Source organism: Rana temporaria, chromosome 13 (genome assembly GCF_905171775.1).
Source record: "Rana temporaria chromosome 13, aRanTem1.1, whole genome shotgun sequence".
NCBI classification, from domain to species: Eukaryota; Metazoa; Chordata; class Amphibia; order Anura; family Ranidae; genus Rana; species Rana temporaria.
This window is the reverse complement of record NC_053501.1, coordinates 101,529,039-101,548,551: the sequence shown is the minus strand read 5'-3', so window position 1 is coordinate 101,548,551 and position 19,513 is coordinate 101,529,039. Positions and strand designations below refer to the sequence as shown.

At 44.2% G+C, this 19,513-nt stretch overlaps 1 protein-coding gene across 1 annotated transcript in view; it reads left to right on the top strand.

Annotated features, from left to right (window-relative positions):
* Positions 1-19,513, top strand: part of ARNT (aryl hydrocarbon receptor nuclear translocator) — a 127,481-nt gene that overhangs the window by 91,899 nt on the left and 16,069 nt on the right. Inside the window, exons 11-15 of the mRNA XM_040332902.1 lie at positions 761-895; positions 5,974-6,048; positions 9,519-9,670; positions 13,499-13,609; positions 17,637-17,712. Coding sequence (XP_040188836.1) covers positions 761-895; positions 5,974-6,048; positions 9,519-9,670; positions 13,499-13,609; positions 17,637-17,712 — 549 coding nt within the window. The remainder of the gene's footprint in view (positions 1-760; positions 896-5,973; positions 6,049-9,518; positions 9,671-13,498; positions 13,610-17,636; positions 17,713-19,513) is intronic.

Below are 19,513 nucleotides of genomic sequence, written 5' to 3'. Positions count from 1 at the left end.
ATAATAAATGTTCTTAATTAAAAAAAAAAAGTTATACTTACCTGCTCTGTGCTATGGTTTTGCACAGAGCAGCTCCGATCCTCCTCTTCTCGGATCATGATGGCCCCTCCCCTTTGCTGAGTGCCCCCATAGCAAGCTGCTTGCTATGGGGGCACTTGTGCGTGCTCACTCCCCAAACTGGGGGCACAACATCTGATCGCTGATAATGATGGGGTTACATTGGGTTTCCCTAGTCGTCCTCCAGGATGGCCACATGAGCTTACCGTCCTGGAGAAATCCTGGAAAAGGAGTCATCGGTTAATAGCTTTCCATGATGATGTTTTCCACATGGGCGTAGCATAAGGGGTTGCAGGGGTCACAATCGCAACCCCACCCCTAGCTCCAGGAGGCCCCTGCAGCCTCCCTGTCATATTATCATATCCTCCACAAAGTCCAGCTCTGATCTGCCCAAGGGCCACACAGCCACGCTTCAGTACTGGGCTTCCACTTTGCCTTCCACGTTCCATACCCCTCCATTTTATTGACTGAGAGACAAGCTGTGAGCCATTTCTGAAAGGGAGCACAGGGTGAGAACAGCCCAGGGGCCAGGTCAACTTTTGCATCAGGGCACACAAGCTGCAAGCTACGCCTCTGGTTTTCCATGATATTATGTTTCAAGTCCAGAGGTTCATTAGAAACGATATTGCTTCAGAGGAGTCCCAACCAGCTGTAAGTAAATGCTATTCCCAAAGTAATGGCTTTTTTTTTTTTTTTTAAACAGGTAACAAGCGCTCCTAACTGTACAGATATGAATAGCGTATGCCAGCCAATAGAGTTCATCTCCCGGCACAACGTCAGTGGCATGTTCACGTTTGTTGACCATCGGTGTGCTTCCACTGTGGGCTACCAACCACAGGTGAGTCAATACAGGATGCAGTCGGTGCTTCAGACGGGTCCTACACCTGTTTTCTTTCCTGCACTGGTACTGTGCATTGCTCTTTTTTCTGTGTTTTGTTCCAGAATAAGTTCATACATGTTTTTAGTCTGAGTGCTTGAAATATAATATGCAGAGAACATCACCAAAATGCATTTTAAAATGCACTAAATAATCCGGGTTGAAAGTGAATTGGACCAAATCGTCCATCTTGCCGCTGGACGCCGGGGCCAGGGACGTTGCGGACCCGGCCCTACCGTTGCAGTGGGTTACGCAGCTCACGTATCTCGGGGTCAAGATTATGGCGAGGGTAGAGGACTATATGCCCCTGAATCTGGCCCCGCTCCTGCTTTTCTTTAAACAAAAGATACAGGCCTGGCAGAGACTCCCTTTATCACTCATAGGTCGAATTAATTTGCTTAAAATGAAAATTCTCCCAGTCATATTGTACTTTTTAAGGAATGCTCCCATCTGGATCCCCAAATCCTTTTTTAAGAAGCTTGATGGGCTCACAAGCACATTTTTGTGGGCACCCAAGCAGCCCAGGATAGGTTTGAAGACTCTACAGGAACCCTGGGGAGAGGGGGGGCTAGCTTTGCCAGACTGGAAGAAATATTATTTGGCTGGACAGATGGTTTTTGTTCATCGGTGGTTAACGTCGGACGAGGGGGATTCGGCCACGGTGTTGGAAGCGGCGCACTTGGGTTCGTACGAAACCCTGCGGTTGGCCATTCATAGGGGAGTAAAGATGGATCTTCCACTTACTGTTTCTATGAGGGCCTCGATTAAGGCATGGGAGGCTGCGGTCGCTCTAGCAAACCCCAGTTATAGGGGTTTGTCTCCATCCACTCCACTATGGATGAACCCTAAATTATCGCACTTCTATTCTTTTGACGATCCTATGGGCTGGGCGACGAGGGGTATCAAGACACTCAAAGATGTCACGATGGATGGAGAGTTGCTTACCTTCGACCAACTTAAAGCTAGACATGATCTGCCAAATAATCAGCTGTTTCGCTATATTCAATTGCGTCATGCGTTCAAATCTCAATTTAAATTATTGTCCATAGAGTTGGTTCCATCGAGATTGGAGGAGTTGCTCTCCACAGAGGATCTTCCCAAGACTCTGTCGGTTTCATATAGAAAGCTGTTCGCCACCAGTCCAGGGGCGGTCGTTAGGTGCAGGGACAAGTGGGTGAGTGAGGTGCCCGATATCCAGGGGGAGGACTGGGATGAAATGTGGACACATCCATTCCAACATCTGGTGGCAGCCAGAGACAGGTTAATCCACTTTAAGTTTCTGCATAGGATCTACTATACGCCAGCCAGGCTGGCGACTATTTACCCATCGGTGCCGGCTGAGTGCTGGAGGTGCACTTTTGCTCCTGCAGCGGCGGAACATGTGTTTTGGAGCTGCCCTCAGATCAAGCAGTTTTGGTCGGAGGTCACCTCTTGTATCTCAGCAGTTTTGTTGACCCCTGTTCCGATGACGATTACAGTATGTTTACTGGGATTAGTGGAGGAGGTGGTGCCATCCAGGGCTCATCGGACACTGCTAAACATCCTTTTATTTTACGGAAGGAAAGCCATCCTGTTAAAATGGCGCAAACCGGAGGCACCTGAGTTGCGCTTTTGGAAGGGCCTGGTTAATTCAATGATGCCGTATTATAAGGCGACTTACCTTTCCAGGGGTTGTGGGAAAAAATTTGACAGGGTGTGGCAGGCTTGGTATAACTCTGACCTGACTGTTGGTTAAGGCCTGATGGCGGGTATGGGTCTCCTCATAAATTTCAACATTTCAGATAATGGGTAAAATCAGGTGATGTGGGGTGAAGTGTTTGAATCCTGGGGAGGAGTGGGAGGCGGAACACCTGACAATCTTCCGGTGGTCTCATGGGAGGGAGAGTGGGAGCTGAGCAAAAAGGGTGGGGGGGGGGGTTAGGGTGTTATGTTAACTTAATGGCGGGTTGTGTACGTAGGCCATGTTGGCCTTTCACCGGCCCAGTGTTGTGCTGGGGCGGCTGCATTTTTATTTTTTTGTTGATGTTTTTTTGTGTTATATAAACTGTCAAAATCAATAAAAAGAATTTTACAAAAAAAAAATGCACTAAATAAAATGCAGTTTATGACTTTCTTGCGTTAATGGGCCCTTATGCAACAAGTTGGGTCATAACTGTTTTCGTTTTAGCAAGTTAGCACTTAAAGAGGCAGGAAACCCTAATGGGTTTTACTTCCTCTTTATTTGCCTGCAAAGGTAAAGTATAATAGGCTACTATGCATCGCATAGTAGCCCATTATGTGTCACTTACCTGAAACTGAAGCCTGCAATGTCCCCGTTGGCTAGAAGCATCGCTCTTCAGCCCTCTTCGGCTCTGTGACTGGCCGAATACATCGGCACATGCGCAGAAGACAACAGCTTTCGGGGACATTGTAAATGTCTCCTAAATCGTGTAGATTTAGGAGATATTTCTAGCACATACAGGTAAGCCTTAAAATGGTTGTAAACCCAACCACACAACTTGCACCTACAGGTAAGCCTAGATTAAGGTTAATGCTATGCATACTAGCTCATTATGCCTTTCTCTTGCAGGTTTCCCCCCCCCCCCCCCGTTTAACTTCCTCTTTAAAGTGGAGGTTCACCCAAAAAGTACATTTTTAACATTAGATTGAGGCTCGTTTTGTCAAGGGGAATTGGGTGTTTTTTTTAAAATCGAAGCAGTACTTACCGTTTTAGAGAGAGATCTTCTCCGCCGCTTCCGGGTATGGGCTGCGGGACTGGGCGTTCCTATTTGATTGACAGGCTTCCGACGGTTGCATACATTGCGTCACGATTTTCCGAAAGTAGCCGAACGTCGGTGCGCAGGCGCCGTATAGAGCCGCACCGACGTTCGGCTTCTTTCGGCTACTCGTGACGCGATGTATGCGACCGTCGGAAGCCTGTCAATCAAATAGGAACGCCCAGTCCCGAAGACCATACCCAGAAGCGGCGGAGAAGATCGCTCTCTAAAACGGTAAGTACTGCTTCGATTTAAAAAAAAAACACCCGATTCCCCTTCACAAAATGAGCATGAATCTAATGTTAAAAAAAAAATTTCGGGTGAACTCCCGCTTTAACCACTTAAGACCCAGACCAAAATGCAGGTAAAGGACCTGGCCAGTCTTTGCGATTCGGCACTGCGTCGCTTTAACTGACAATTGTGCGGTCGTGCGATGTGGCTCCCAAACAAAATTGGCGTCCTTTTTTTCCTACAAATAGAGCTTTCTTTTGGTGGTATTTGATCACCTCTGCGGTTTTTATTTTTTGCGCTATAAACAAAAATAGAGCGACAAATCAATATTTTTTCCTTCCTGCTATTAAAAAATATCCCCCAAAAATATATAAAAAAAAATGTTTTTCCTCAGTTTAGGCCGATACGTATTCTTCTACATATTTTTGGTAAAAAAAATCACAATAAGCGTTTATTGATTGGTTTGCGCAAAATTTATAGCGTTTACAAAATAGGGGATAGTTTTATTGCATTTTTATTAATACGTTTTATTTTTTACTACTAATGGTGGCGATTAGTGATTTTTTTCATGACAGCGACATTATGGCGGACACTTCAGACAATTTTGACACTTTGGGACCATTGTCATTTTCACAGCAAAAAATGCTATAAAAATGCATTGTTTACTGTGAAAATGACAATTGCAGTTTGGGAGTTAACCACTAGGGGGCGCTGAAGGGGTTAAGTGTGACCTCATCTGTGCAATGGGTAATTTTATATTTTCTCGGAGTTGGGCTTTTAACCTCTTCCCGTCCGGCCTATAGCAAAACGATGGCCGGGCGGTGGTTCAGGTATCCTGACTGGACGTCATATGATGTCCAGCAGGATAAGCCGCGATTGGTGGTGTGGTGTGTGAGTCTGACATATCGCATTACCGATCTCGGTAAAGAGCCTCTGATGGAGGTTCTTTACCATGTGACAGGCCATGTGACGGCTGATCAGTGTACACAGGAAATGCTGTGTATCCGTGGCTCTCCTGACAGGGGGGAGTCTGCGCTGATTGATTTTCAGAGCAGCCCCCCCTGTGGATGTCCACCCAGGACCACCAGGAGTTGCTGATTATGAATGGCCACCAGGTATGCCACCCTGGGATGCCAGTCAGTGCACAGATATGATGCCAAACAGTGCCCATCAGTGATGCCTATCTGTGCCATCTATCAATGTCTATCAGTGCCACCCATAAGTACCCATCAGTGCAGCCTTTCAGTTCACAATAGTGCCGCTTATTATTATTATTATACAGGATTTATAGCGCCAACAGTTTACGCAGCGCTTTACAATATAAAAAGGAGACAATAAAGTTATAATACAATAAAATACAAGAGGATTAAGAGGGCCCTGCTCAGAAGAGCTTGCTTATCTATGCCTATCAGTGCCGTCAGTGCCCATTAGCGGAGGAGAAAATTACTTATTTACAAAATGTTATATCAGAAACAAAGAGAAAAACTTTTATTTTTTTTCCAAATGTTCAGTATTTTTTTTATTTGTTTAGCAAAAAAAAAAAAAACAGAGCTTTCTTTCAGTGGTAATTGATCACCTCTATTTGTGGTAACAAAATTATAAAACATTTTGTTTTGGGTACAGTGTAGCATGACCGCACAATTGTCATTTGAAAGGTGAATAAAAGCTGAAAATTGGCCTGGGCAGAAAGGGTGGGGGGGAGTTACCTGTATTGAAGCGGTTAAGTATTTTATTAACTAAAACCTTATGTTTTTGTCTTGGATGGAGAAGGGAAGGGTTAAAACCCCTGTCAAGTTCTTTCTTTCTTTCATGTCTTGTCCCATTGAGGAAATTTCTCCTGCATCTTGTACTGGAGATGCTTCAGGAAGTCAGAAAAGTCTCTCTCCCACGTGAATAAAACGGATGTCCCCAATGAAGATTTCCACCTTACCCCAATCCGCAGATTCCTTATTTTCTGTTCCTGCTATATTATATTCCTTATGGTGTTGCAGTCACTAGCTTGGAGTTCACAGTAAATGTTCTCAGTCTGATAAGTGTTGTCCTTCAATTTAGGAACTCCTAGGGAAGGACATAGTGGAGTTTGCCCACCCAGAAGACCAGCAACTTCTCAGAGACAGTTTACAGCAGGTAAGATTTGATTATGGACCTTTACACTTGACTTGCATACTTAGAAATATTTATCATCTCTTTGTTGGATATATATATATATATATATATATATATATATATATATATATATATATATATATATATATATATATATATATATATATATAGAAGATCCTATCTGTTGAATATGGTATTGGAGCCAAGAGGCAGCAGTTTTAGAGAAAATTCCTATGACAGGATGGGATGTGGAATTTTAAATGTTGCAAAATGGATATATATAACAAATAAATGTTTAAGCCTGGTCAAACCCCAAACAAATGGAATATACAAGCACAATTGATTAAGTAAAAAAGATTTATTACAAAAACATAGAAACAAATATATAGAAACTTTGACATATGTTTAAAATGTTCAGACAGAAATAGAAAAAGTACTAGTGGTGCAAAGAAGCTGCACATAGTCTTCTTCAGACCCCACGTAGAAAGGTTCTACTAGTTTCGCCGTTACGGCTTCATCGGGAACCCGTGGAGGGTGATAGTCTATAATAATTAAATAACATATTTACAGTAGAATTAGGAACAGAAAAAAATATACAATGACAACATCACATACAACTGTTGCAAAATAGAATGATCATTAATAAATGTACAAACAGAGTGTATATTGTGTACAAATAGATTAAGGTAGTCCTATTGGGCTACAATGTATCAAACATTAAAACTCATATGATGAAAGTGGACCGAGATGCCGCCCCTACCTGATAAGAATGAGATGAGGTCACAGAAGACAGCAATCGCGACAAACCCATTAATTGGATGCAGACACCTCCAGTGTTATCAGTCCCTGCATCATGTGGCCATTAGGCACAATCTCTTCTCTGCACATTATCTATCAGGTGGTCACATATTCCCCCTATATTGGCAAATACCAGGGGCCAGATTCACAGACGAGATACGCCGGAGTATCTACTGATACTCCGGCGTATTTTCAAATTCGCCGCGTCGTATCTTAAATTGTGATTCACAAACAAGATACGACGGCTTTTGGCTAAGATCCGACAGGCTTACGGCTTCGTACGCCTTCAGATCTTAGGCTGCAACTCTTTGGCCGCCGCTGGGTGGAGTTTGCGTCGTTTTCCAGCGTCGGGTATGCAAATGAGCTTTTACGGCGATCCACAACGGTTTTCGCGTTCGTTACGTCATCGCTAGTAATTTTTTTCCCGTCGCAAAGTTAAGCCTGTTTTTACATGGCATAACTTTAGACGAGCCATGTTAAAGTATGGCCGTGGTTCCCGCGTCGAATTTCAAAAAATTTTTTTTGCGTAAGACGTCCGGGAATACGAAAGTACATTACGCACGTCGCCGTTCAAAAAAATGACGTCACTTCGCGCAAAGCACGGCGGGAATTTCAAAACGGAGCATGCGCAGTACGTCCGGCGCGGGAGCGCACCTAATTTAAATGGTACACGCCCCATTTGAATTAGGCGGGCTTGCGCCGGACGCCTTTACGTTACACCGCCGTAAGTTTACAGGCAAGTGCTTTGTGAATCAGGCACTTACACTGAAAACTTGCGGCGGTGTAACGTAAACAGGATACGTTACGCCGTGGCGCAGGTACGTGAATCTGGCCCCAGGTATTTTGCACTAAGGGCCAGTTCACACTTGCGCTGTTTCAGTCGCACAACGTGACTTCATGGCAGCTTGCATATGATTTCTTTTACAGAAGTCAATGCAAGTGCAGGAATCTTTTTCTAAGTTACAGTGACTTGTTTTGCTCCGATTAGAATAGTTCCGTTGCACTCAATAGAGGGAGACTTGACAAGTCTGACGGTAAGTCTTGGTTCACACTGCCGCAACTGTCAAAGGAAGGAGTGGCAGGGAAGTGATAGAGCAGTGAGTATCTGTCATTTATCCCTAAATGGGAAATGCAACAGTATCTCTTTTAGTGAGAAGCTTGCCCTTGCCCTGCTTTCAGAGCTAGGCAACAGGTTCCCTTTAGATCCGGACACTATGGCATCTGATACTTTCCCTTCACTCCCTTGCTGCTCCCTTCACTTGTTTGGTTATTCTATAAATGCCTGTGTTAGCTTTGAGTCGATCCAAACCAGAGCTTACACAGGGTTGAGGACTCTCCACACCCCCATGTGATGACGCTGGAGCTTGAGCTGACCGTTTTCAAGCACCAGCTTTGTTATATGGGAGAAGAAGAGAATGGGGTCACATGGTGCACTGTACAGTAAAGTACCGGTTATGATTCTTGGCTTCTGATGGCGCAAAGGAAAGGCGAAAGGTGTGTGTGTGTGTATATGTGTGTGTGTATATGTGTGTGTGTATATGTGTATATGTATATGTTTATATGTATATGTGTATATATATATATATATATATATATAGATATATAATATATATTAGAGGTCGACCGATATGGGTTTTTCTCTGTCCGATGCCGATATTTAGAAATCGGGGCGGCCAATGGGCGATTATATGTTGCAGATTTTTTTTTTTTTTTCCCTTCATCTCAGAAAATCTAGGGTGGAGAGGTGGGGAGGAGGTTATTGTTTAGGGCGGATAAGTGGGGTGCAGCCTATCAGTGCCGCCTATCAGTGCCCACTAGTGCCACCTCATTAGTGCCCACCAGTGCAGCCTGTCAGTGCATCCTCATCAGTGCCCACCAGTCCAGCAGTGCTCAGCACAGCATTACCCACCAGTCCCGCTCAGCAGTGCCCACCAGTCCAGCTCAATGTCATTCACTGCCACCTCCACCAGCGGAGTGCTCCTGGCTCCGTTCCGTCCCCTCGCATGGTCAAAAGGCAGCTCCATTTATCCCCTGACGTGTTGCGAGGCCTGCTTCGGCCTCCAGACTACAAACCCCAGAATGCAGCGCGGCCAGTAACAGCCAATCGGCGGCTGCCGCTGCAGACTTCCTCCACTGGAGAAAAAAAAAAAATCAGCAGACAGCGGCCGCAATAGCAGCCGTTTATAATAGACAGTGGGCGGCCTGGGTGGTGGGGGGGTCTGGGGGGATTTCCACCCAGCACACCCCTGCCTCAGATCCCTCACAAAATTTGCCTTTTTTTACATAATAATCGGCCGATGCCGATTTCTTTAAAAAGGTCGAAATATAATATATATATATTTTTTACACACACAAGAAACTATGAATTAGGAAGGCAAGGCATCATTCCGCCGCATTCCTTTTTATCTGTAGCCTGGTGATGCCAAGACATTTTGCATGTTGCCCATTAGACAGACTACCTGGTGCAAAAAATAAATTCCAGAAGTGAAGTTTCCTGCAACCACCAATCAGATTCAGACCATAGTTGGACGTTTGAGGGTGATTGATGCATGAAGCAGAGAGAGAAAGGGAGACATGGCACCGTCTGTGCCAAATATGCTGGGTAGAATTAGTAGTTTACTGATTGTCTTTTTATCTGTTTTATATTGTTTTTTGTGCTAGTCTCCTATTTATTATTTTTTCTCTCTTTTAAGGTGGTGAAATTAAAAGGCCAGGTGCTGTCTGTTATGTTTCGGTTTCGGTCCAAAAACCGTGATTGGTTGCTGATGAGAACCAGCTCCTTTACCTTTCAGAACCCGTACTCTGATGAAATAGAATATATCATCTGCACAAATACCAACGTCAAGTACGTAAATTTAATTTCAGAATCCTAATACTATGCTGCCTTATTTTATGGACTAATAGGAAGAGTACCTGTTACTTTTTTTGTAAAGGTTTCGCAGAGGGGGAAGGGAAGAGGAGAGAGAGAGAAAAGCCATCTTATTTCAGTTATGAAGGTGTGGGCATCAATAAAGGCTTGGAGTAAAGATGTGCTCCATCCTTCCTATTCCTATCCGATCTGATCTCACCCGGCTCGGCAATCCTCCGATTCTGCAGACGTAGGAAAACCCTATTTTTCCATCCGTCATCGGATCGGATGAACACGGACAGACGGTCCGTGTTCATCTGATCCCCCCTATAGTGGACAGTGGAGATCTGACAGGGCGGTCACTGCACAGTGTGCGGGGACCGCCCTGTCATCCGGAGGCACAGCAGGGATCAACGGAGCGATCCCTGCTGAGCCCGCGATCCCCGATGACAGGACGGTCCCCACACACTGTACAGGGACTGCCCTGTCAGATCTCCGCTCTCCCCTATGGGGGGATCGGATGAACACGGAGCGATCCCCGCTGAGCAAGTAGAGATTCACGGGGCGGATCATCACGAATCCCGTGTGAAAGAGGCCTTACTTGGTGTGATATGAGGATAGATAAATGCAGACATACTTGCAAAAGAACTAAATTTTATTTGATCTAAAGAATTTACTTTTTTTCCCCCTTAAAATAACACACATCATGCTTACCTGCTCTGTGTAATTATGTATTGAAATTTGACCGGTTCAGCAGGAAGCTGGCCAAATTTCGGTCTGTGTGTACCCTTATCTGCACAACAGAAGCTATTTGTTAGATCAGCTTCTGTTGAACGGGCCTGCTGGGAAAACCTGCATTCGATCACCTGCTGCAGCCAGTGTCTGCAGCTCTGATCTGTGTATTCTGATGACATGGGGAGTTCCCACTGTCAGAATACAATAAAGCAACAGGAGAGATTCCTCCTCCACATTGCTTGTGTGGATGTGGGAATCTGTGTTTTTTTTTTTTGTTCAACCCGCTGGTTGAATAAAAGGGGAAAAAAAAACCTCAACGTGCATACCCAGCTTTAACTGTTACAGACCAGGGCATCCTCTCGCCATCTCTATGTCATGCAGTTGTGATCATAAGTTTACATACCCTGGCAGAATTCATGATTTTTTTGGCCATTTTTCAGAGAATATGAATGATAACACAAAAACTTTTCTTTCACTCAGAGCCGGTTCACACTGGGGCGACTTGCGATCCGACTTCATGTCGCCTCAAGTCGCGCTGTAGAGAAAAACAATGGAAGTGAATGGGAGCGGTGTTAATACACACGACTCAAGGCGATCCGACTTCAGAAAAGGTTCCTGTACTACTTCAATCCGACTTGTAGGCGATTTGTACCCATTGATTTCAATGGAAGTCGCCTCCAAGTCTGATCACTGTCTTAACTGAAGCGACTTTCTAGGAAGATAACATACATTTCTCATGCAAACCTCTCCTGCCCCCCTCCCTCCCCCTCCCTCTCCCAGAGCTGATTGTTGTTTGATTGGCCACTAGAAAGTCTCTTGTCCTGGAGACAACTTCAAGTTGTGTTGTAAATCGCCCTGTGGTTCATGTTCAAGTCGTGTCGGAGTTGCCTCTGAAAGTCGCGCTGGAAGTCGTGTCGCCCTAGTGTGAACCGACTCTTATGGTTAGTGTTTGGCTGAAGCCATTTATTATCAATCAACTGTGTTTACTCTTTTTAAATCATAATGACAACAGAAACTACCCAAATGACCCCGATCAAACGTTTACATACCCTGGTGATTTTGGGCTGATAACATGTACACAAGTTGACACAAAGGGGTTTGAATGGCTATTAAAAGTAACCATCCTCACCTATGATCTGTTTGCTTGTAATAAGTGTTTGTGTATAAAGGTCAATGAGTTTCTGGACTCCTGGTAGACCCTTGCATCTTTCATCCAGTGCTGCACTGACGTTTCTGGATTCTGAGTCATGGGGAAAGCAAAAGAATTGTCAGAGGGTATTTGAACTGTATAAAACAGGAAAGGGATATAAAAATATTCCCAGGGAATTGAGAATGCCAATCAGCAGTGTTCAAACTCTAATCAAGAAGTGGAAAATGAGGGGTTCTTTTGAAACCAAACCACGGTCAGGTAGACCATCTAAAATTTAAGCCACAACTGCCAGGAAAATTGTTCGGGATGCAAAGAAATGCAAAGAAAAACCCACAAATTTTTAGGTGAAATACAGGACTCTCTGAAAACATGGGGTGTGACTGTTTCAAGATTCACAATAAGGAGGCACTTGAAGAAAGACGGGCTGCATGGTCGAGTCGCCAGATAAAAGACATTACTACGCAAATGCCACAAAGTATCCCGCTTACAATACGCCAAACAGCACAGAGACAAGCCTCAAACCTTCTGGCACAAAGTAATTTGGAGTGATGAGACCAAAATTTAGCTTTTTGGTCACAACCATAAACATTTCATTTAGAGCGGAGTCAACAAGGCCTATGATGAAAGGTACACCATCCCTGCTGTGAAACATGGAGGTGGATCGTTGATGTTTTGGGGATGCGTGAGCTACAAAGGCACAGGAAATTTGGGCAAAATTGATGGCAAGATGAATGCAGTATGTTATCAACAAATACTGGAGGAACATTTGCGTTCATCAGCCAGGAGGTTGCGTATGGGACGTACTTGGACATTCCAACATGACAATGATCAAAAAAACTAGGCCAAGTCGACCTGTCATTGGCTACAACAGAATAAAGTGAATGTTCTGGAGTGGCCATCTCAGTCTTCCGACCTCAATATCATTGAGCCACTCTGGGGAGATCTCCAACGTGCTGTTCATGCCAGACAGCCCAAGAATTGACAGCAACTGGAGCCTTTTTGCCAAAATGAATGGGCAGCTTTACCATCTGAGAATATAAAGAGCCTCATCCACAAATGCCACAAAAGATTTCAAGCTGTCATTGATGTTAAAGGGGGCAATACACGGTATTAAGAACTGGGATATGAAAACTTTTGATCAGGGTCATTTGGGTTGTTTCTGATTTAAAAAGAGTAAACACAGTTGATTGATAATAAATGGCTTCAGCCAAACACTAACCATGAAAAGTTTTTGTGTTATCATTCATATTCTCTGAAAAATGGCCAAGAAATCATAAATTCTGCCAGGGTATGTAAACTTTTGAGCACAACTGTATATTCTTCATCAATGCTTTTTCCTCTCCACTACAGCTACTTTAATGGTCTGCTGCTCACTGACACCCAACAGTACACAACCTCTTCCTGCACAGCCAGACTATAGGGGGTGACGTTGTTATGACACTTTTGTGTCACTGCAATCGTGTGTTACAAGCAGAGCTTTTTTTCTCATAAAATATGTGCAGGAACTCAAATACTACCCGTTCAGATTTCACAAACAGTCGAAGGGTCTTAAAGGGGCATTAAATACGAGGATTGCATTACATACAGAGTGCAGAGTTCAGGGGGCTACACACAGAGTGCAGAGCTGTCACTTGTAAACACAGAAACCAGACTTCTGTGTTTGCAAGTGATTGTGGTGAGCAGGCAGGGTGATTGTGGTGGGTCTGAGCCAGAGGTGGTGGAACTGAGTTCCCCCAAGTTCCCCCTGAAAAAAAGCCCTGGTTACAAGTGACTTTTCTCTCTTCTGTGCTATGCCCATACACTACACAGCAACATAGCTATAGCATGGGCGATACAAATTGTTTCACTTTTTATATAATACTTTACAATTGCATCCTTTTATGATGGGCAGATGCCTCACTTGCTAAAAATGTCTTGCATGTCTTTGTCCTTTTTCCTAGGAATACCAGTCAGGAAGCACGATCTTCTCTCTCCAGCACTATGCCAAGGCCTCCACTAAGTCAGACTATCTCTCACCCTCTGGAAATGGGCCCAGGGCAGCTTGCCACCAGGTTAGAAGTGTTATAATGGGGAGCGGGTGTCGCATGCAGCCACTAGAATTATCTAGAAGTCTATAAAAAGAATTTTGGTGTACATAATCATTTCAGAGGCGCAGTTAAGTCCATTTACAGGTCAGATTAATAAAACTCACTTTAATACAAGCGTTGCTTTTTTGCTGCCACCTTGTGTTACGTTTTAGCTGTGATCATGTTCTCTGCATTAGCCTGGAATGTAGTTTACATTCTTCTGTCATTCTGGTACTCTTTACTATCTGGTGCCCTGACATACCAAACACATGGGGGTTCATTTACTAAAGCTGGAGAGTGCTAACTCTGGTTTAGCTCCTTGCATAGAAACCAATCAGCTTCCATTTTTTTTTTTTTTTGCTTAATTGAACAAGCTTAAAGGGGAGTTCCAGCCTTTTTTTATGTTTATTAAAAGTCAGCAGCTACAAAAAGCATAGCTGCTGGCTTTTAATAAACATACACTTACCTGCTCCACTGTCCAGCGACCCGATGCCCGGAGCTCCTCTCCTCCCCCCCCCCCTTTCTCCGCCGGTACCTCCATCCTATCTGTGGGCACCCGGCCGTGACAGCTTTTGGCTTCACGGCCGGGCACTCACTGTGCATGTGCGAGCGGCGATGTGCTATCTGATTGGACAGGCGATCGCCTGGGACCTGTCATGTGTCCTAGGCGATCGCCTACAGGGAGGGGCCGCCGAAGGCGATATGACATATCGCCTAGGTGGTCCCTGTGCGGAAGGAGGAAGTGGGAGAGGAATTCACACTCCTACTGAAGCCCCCACTCCCCCCCCCCCCCCAAAAAAAAAATTACATGCCAAATGTGGCATGTAAGGGGGCGAGGAGTGGTTTAAGCGGAAGTTACTTTTTTGGGTGGAACTCCGCTTTAAGTTACAAGCTGATTGGCTCCCATTCACAGAAGCACCAGATTTTGCACATTCCAACTTTAGCAAATCATCCCCAACGTGTTCAACTTCATCAGTAAGGCTACTATTGCGACCTGAACGGTTTTAATGAGACTTGAAAGGGGTTGTAAACATTTGTGTTTTTTTCACCTTAATGCATCCTAAAAAACTTTAGTGTCACTTTAACCACTTAACCCCCGGACCATATTGCTGCCCAAAGACCAGAGCACTTTTTGCGATTCGGCACTGCGTCGCTTTAACTGACAATTTTGCGGTCGTGCGACGTGTTTCCCAAACAAAAATTGGCGTCCTTTTTTCCCCACAAGTAGAGCTTTCTTTTGGTGGTATTTGATCACCTCTGCGGTTTTTAATTTTTGCACTATAAACAAAAATAGAGTGACAATTTTGAAAAAAATGAATATTTTTTACTTTTTGCTGTAATAAATATCCCCCAAAAATATCTAAAAAAAAAAAAAAAGTTTTTTTCCCCTCAGTTTAGGCCGATACGTATTCTTCTACATATTTTTCGTAAAAAAAAAAATCGCAATAAGCGTTTGGTTTGCGCAAAAGTTATAGCGTTTACAAAATAGGGGGTATTTTTATGGCATTTTTCTTAATATTTTGTTTTTACTAGTAATGGCGGCGATCAGTGTTTTTTTTTTTCGGTACTGCGACATTATGGCGGACACTTTTGACACATTTTTGGGACCATTGTCATTTTTATAGCGATCAGTGCTATAAAAATGCATTGATTACTGTAAAAATGCCACTGGCAGTGAAAGGGTTAACACTAGGGGGCGGGGAAGGGGTTAAGTATGTTCCCTGGGTGTGTTCTAACTGTAGGGGGGGTGGCCTCACTAGGGGAAATGACCGATCTTCTGTTCATACATTGTATGAACAGAAGATCAGCATTTCTCCCCCTAACAGGACCGGGAGCTGTGTGTTTACACTCACAGCTCCCGGTCCCTGCTCTGTAACGAGTGTGTGCCTGGCGGCGATCGTGCCCGCCGGCCACGCGCACGGGAGCCGACGTTATATTACGTGCTCTCGCGCAGGGGACCCGACTTGCCGTCTTAAAACTACAGTGGGTGGTCGGCAAGCAGTTAAGCAATGCCTGTGTAATGTTGAGGTCTATGGACCTCAAGTCTCACCAAAGTAGTGCAGAAAACTTGAAGTCGCACAGATATGATCGCTACTCATTGAAAATCATGGGGTACGACTTGTCATGCGATTTTTGCAGCCCCAAGTCACATGACAAGTCACACTAGTGGAAACGTAGCCTAACTCCCTGTCTGCAGAAATAGGAACTTGGTTATTACATTGTCCAGATCTTGAAGCTCTCAAATTGCGTGTGTAGCTGTTGCATGGATGGAAGAAATGTGTATAGGTCAAGGAGGAAAATACATCCGTGATAGCAGTTCTTAGTCCCCACCAGAAATTACTTAAAGCGGAGTTCCACCCAAAAATGGAACTTCTGCTTATCCCACTCCTCACCCCCTTACATGCCACATTTGGCATGTAATTTTTTTTGGAGGGGAGTGGGGGCTTCAGGAGAAGGGGACTTCCTGTCCCAGTTCCTCCTTCCGCCGAGGGGCTGCAAAGGCGATTAAGCTTAATCGCCTTTTGGCAGCCCCTCCCTGTAGGCGATCGCCTAGGACACGTGACAGGTCCTAGGCGATTGCCTGTCCAATCAAACAGCGCCGGGCCGCGCGCGCATGCGCAGTGGGTGCCCAGCCGTGAAGCCGAAAGCTGTGACAATGACAATGACAATGAAGACGCCGGCCGGGGAGGGGGGGAGAGGAGCCGAGCCCCGGCCGGCGCGTCACTGGAACGCTGGGGCAGGTAAGTGTCTGTTTATTAAAAGCCAGCAGCTACACTTTTTGTAGCTGCTGACTTTTAATAAACATAAATATTGGCTGGAACTCCCCTTTAAAGTAGATCTCCAGTTATTTTATTTATTTTCATCTGGTAGGTTCATTGTCTCCTGTCTAAATTGTCCCTAGTATATACATGTATGGATGCGAGTTAGGGACCTTAGATTGTAAGCTCCTTGAGGGTAGGGTAAATGTACAATGTACAGTATATGTAAAGCGCTGCGTAAGTTGACGGCGCTATATAAGTACCTAAAATAAATAACTAAAATTTGATCTCAGTCCCCCTGTATAAGATAAAAAATATTGCCAGCGCCAGCACTGTCCCCGACTTTCTCCTAACTCCAACATCAGAGATCCGTTTCTTGGCTGATTGGCGGAGAGCGTTGATCGGGAGACAGTCGGCTGCTGGTTTTCCAGCATGCTCATCTGCTCATTTTTTGAAATGGGAAATGTCTCCCGACATTCGGCCCGCGTGTACCCGCCCGTATCCCCCATTTTTGTCTTTTCCTTGGTTTCATCCTGTGCAATCCCTTCGTTCTCCACTTTCTACAAAGCCTGTCGGTTAAACAAGAAATCAATCTCATACTAGTTTTCTTTTCATGGTGGTTCTTCCATCATTGACCAATGTTATAAAAATATAGCGCTTTTCAATTGGCCCCTTCTTATTGGATGTTGCACATGCCATTTTAATGTAATTTAAAGGATCACTAAAGGAATTTTTTTTTTTAGCTAAATAGCTTCCTTTACCTTACTGCAGTACTGGTTTCATGCCTTCATTGTTCGTTTTTGCTTTGAAGTAGCTGAAATTCTGCTGTGATCTCCACACTTCCTGGTTGTCTGGCTCCTTATGAAAAATCTCATGGGAGCTTCTCACTCTGGTCCAAGCTGTGTGTCTAAAACTCCTCAGAACCAATCAGATTCATTTTAAAAACAAAACACTGCCTTGGATTTGTTTGTTTTTGTTCTGTGGGTCTCTTTACTTCACAGAAACATGAAACCAGTTTAAAAACGAAAGTGAAACTAGAGGCACATTATATGATTGAATTCAATCTATTTTTAATCATTTTTAAAAGGAATCAGTTAACTTTTATGTCTCTATACCCTGTAAACAGTCATTTCAGCAAAAAAATGTTTTTCCTTTAGTGACCCTTTAATGTTTTATTCACAATGTAAGAGCTTCAGACAGTGGTTACACTAAATATCCAAAGGTTTATTATGTAATAATTGTTGTTTGCACAGACAACAGCCTCCGCCACAAGCAGACCTGGATGTTGTAAGCAGCAGGGATAATCTGGGCACATACAACCATACACAGGTGAGCCATTCTTCATATCATCACTCCTACTGACAGCCTAATTGCAATGTCTAGTGTTGCTGGTTTGTTAAGCAATGCTGTATATATTTTATTATGTTTACATTGAAGTGATTTCATCTTTACTGTCAGACAGGAAATAATAAATACTTTTAAAAGGAGCTCCAGGCAAAATTCAAATGAGTGCATTAACTGCCAACACAGCAAGTGTGTCTGAGACTTCGGAATGATTGTTTTAAAGGCAATGTGTTTGCGGGAACAATCGCTGCAGTGTTTATTTTAAAGTAATTTCTCGTATTACCTAGGCAGGCTCGGCATCACTTGTGGGTATTGCCTAGGGAGGCTCGGCATCACTTGTGGGTATTGCCTAGGGAGGCTCGGCATCACTTGTGGGTATTGCCTAGGGAGGCTCGGCATCACTTGTGGGTATTGCCTAGGGAGGTTCGGCATCACTTGTGGGTATTGCCTAGGGAGGCTCGGCATCACTTGTGGGTATTGCCTAGAGAGGCTCGGCATCACTTGTGGGTATTGCCTAGGGAGGCTCGGCATCACTTGTGGGTATTGCCTAGGGAGGCTCGGCATCACTTGTGGGTATTGCCTAGGGAGGCTCGGCATCACTTGTGGGTATTGCCTAGGGAGGCTCGGCATCACATGTGGGTATTGCCTAGGCAAACTTTGCATCACATGTGGGTATTGCCTAGGGAAGCTCGGCATCACATGTGGGCATTACCTAGGGAGGCTCGGCATCATGTTTTCAGGAAGCTATGTGCTGCCAGACCCACTCAGCAGCCATGATCTGCCTTAACTGCATAGAGAAGCACTGAAACTTTGTGTTTCCTGCTAGCCTCTAAATTACTTTATTGAATAAACATTTACCTCCTGCTGTCCCGCTCACAGTTGTACCCATACGTTGCGGTTTGACAGTGCACATCCGCACACCCTCTGCTGACTCGTGCTGTGATTAGACACAGAACGAGTTTGTGAGCAGATTTTAGCCAATGATTTTGCCTTAAACCTGCTAATCGACGGTGGCCAATCACACCACAGAGTTCTGCATTGATTGACAAACACAGATAGCGTCCTGAATAGACAGATCTGTTAGTAAAAGCGGTACACATTTTATATATATATATATATATATATATATATATATATATATATATATATATATATATATATATATATATATATATATATATATATATATATATATATATATATATATATATATATATATATATTAGTTTGTATGTAATTTATAGGGCCAGATTCTCAAAGAGATACGACAGTGTATCTCCTGATACGCCGTTGTATCTATGCGCCTGATTCATAGAATCAGTTACGCATAGATATGCCTAAGATCCGACAGGTGTAACTGTGTTACACCGTCGGATCTTAACTGCATTTTAAAAATGGCCGCTGGGGGCGTTCTCGCTGATTTACGCTGAATAATATGTAAATTAGTGAGATACGCCAATTCACGATCGTACGCGGACCCGTCGCAGTGTTGTTACGACGTTTCCGTAGCAGTTTTCCCGGCGTATACTTACCCCTGTTTCTATGAGGCGCAGCCAATGTTAAGTATAGTCGTTGTTCCCGCGTCGATTTTTTAATTTTTTTACATCGTTTGCGTAAGTCGTTTTAGAATACGGATAGACGTAGTTTACGTAAGCGTCGAAACCACTGACGTCCTAGCGACGTCAGTGGGAGCAACGCACGCCGGGAAAATTCACGGACTGCGCATGCTCATTTAAATCGGCGCGGTGACGCGCCTGATTTAAATAGTACACTCCCCCTAGCCGCG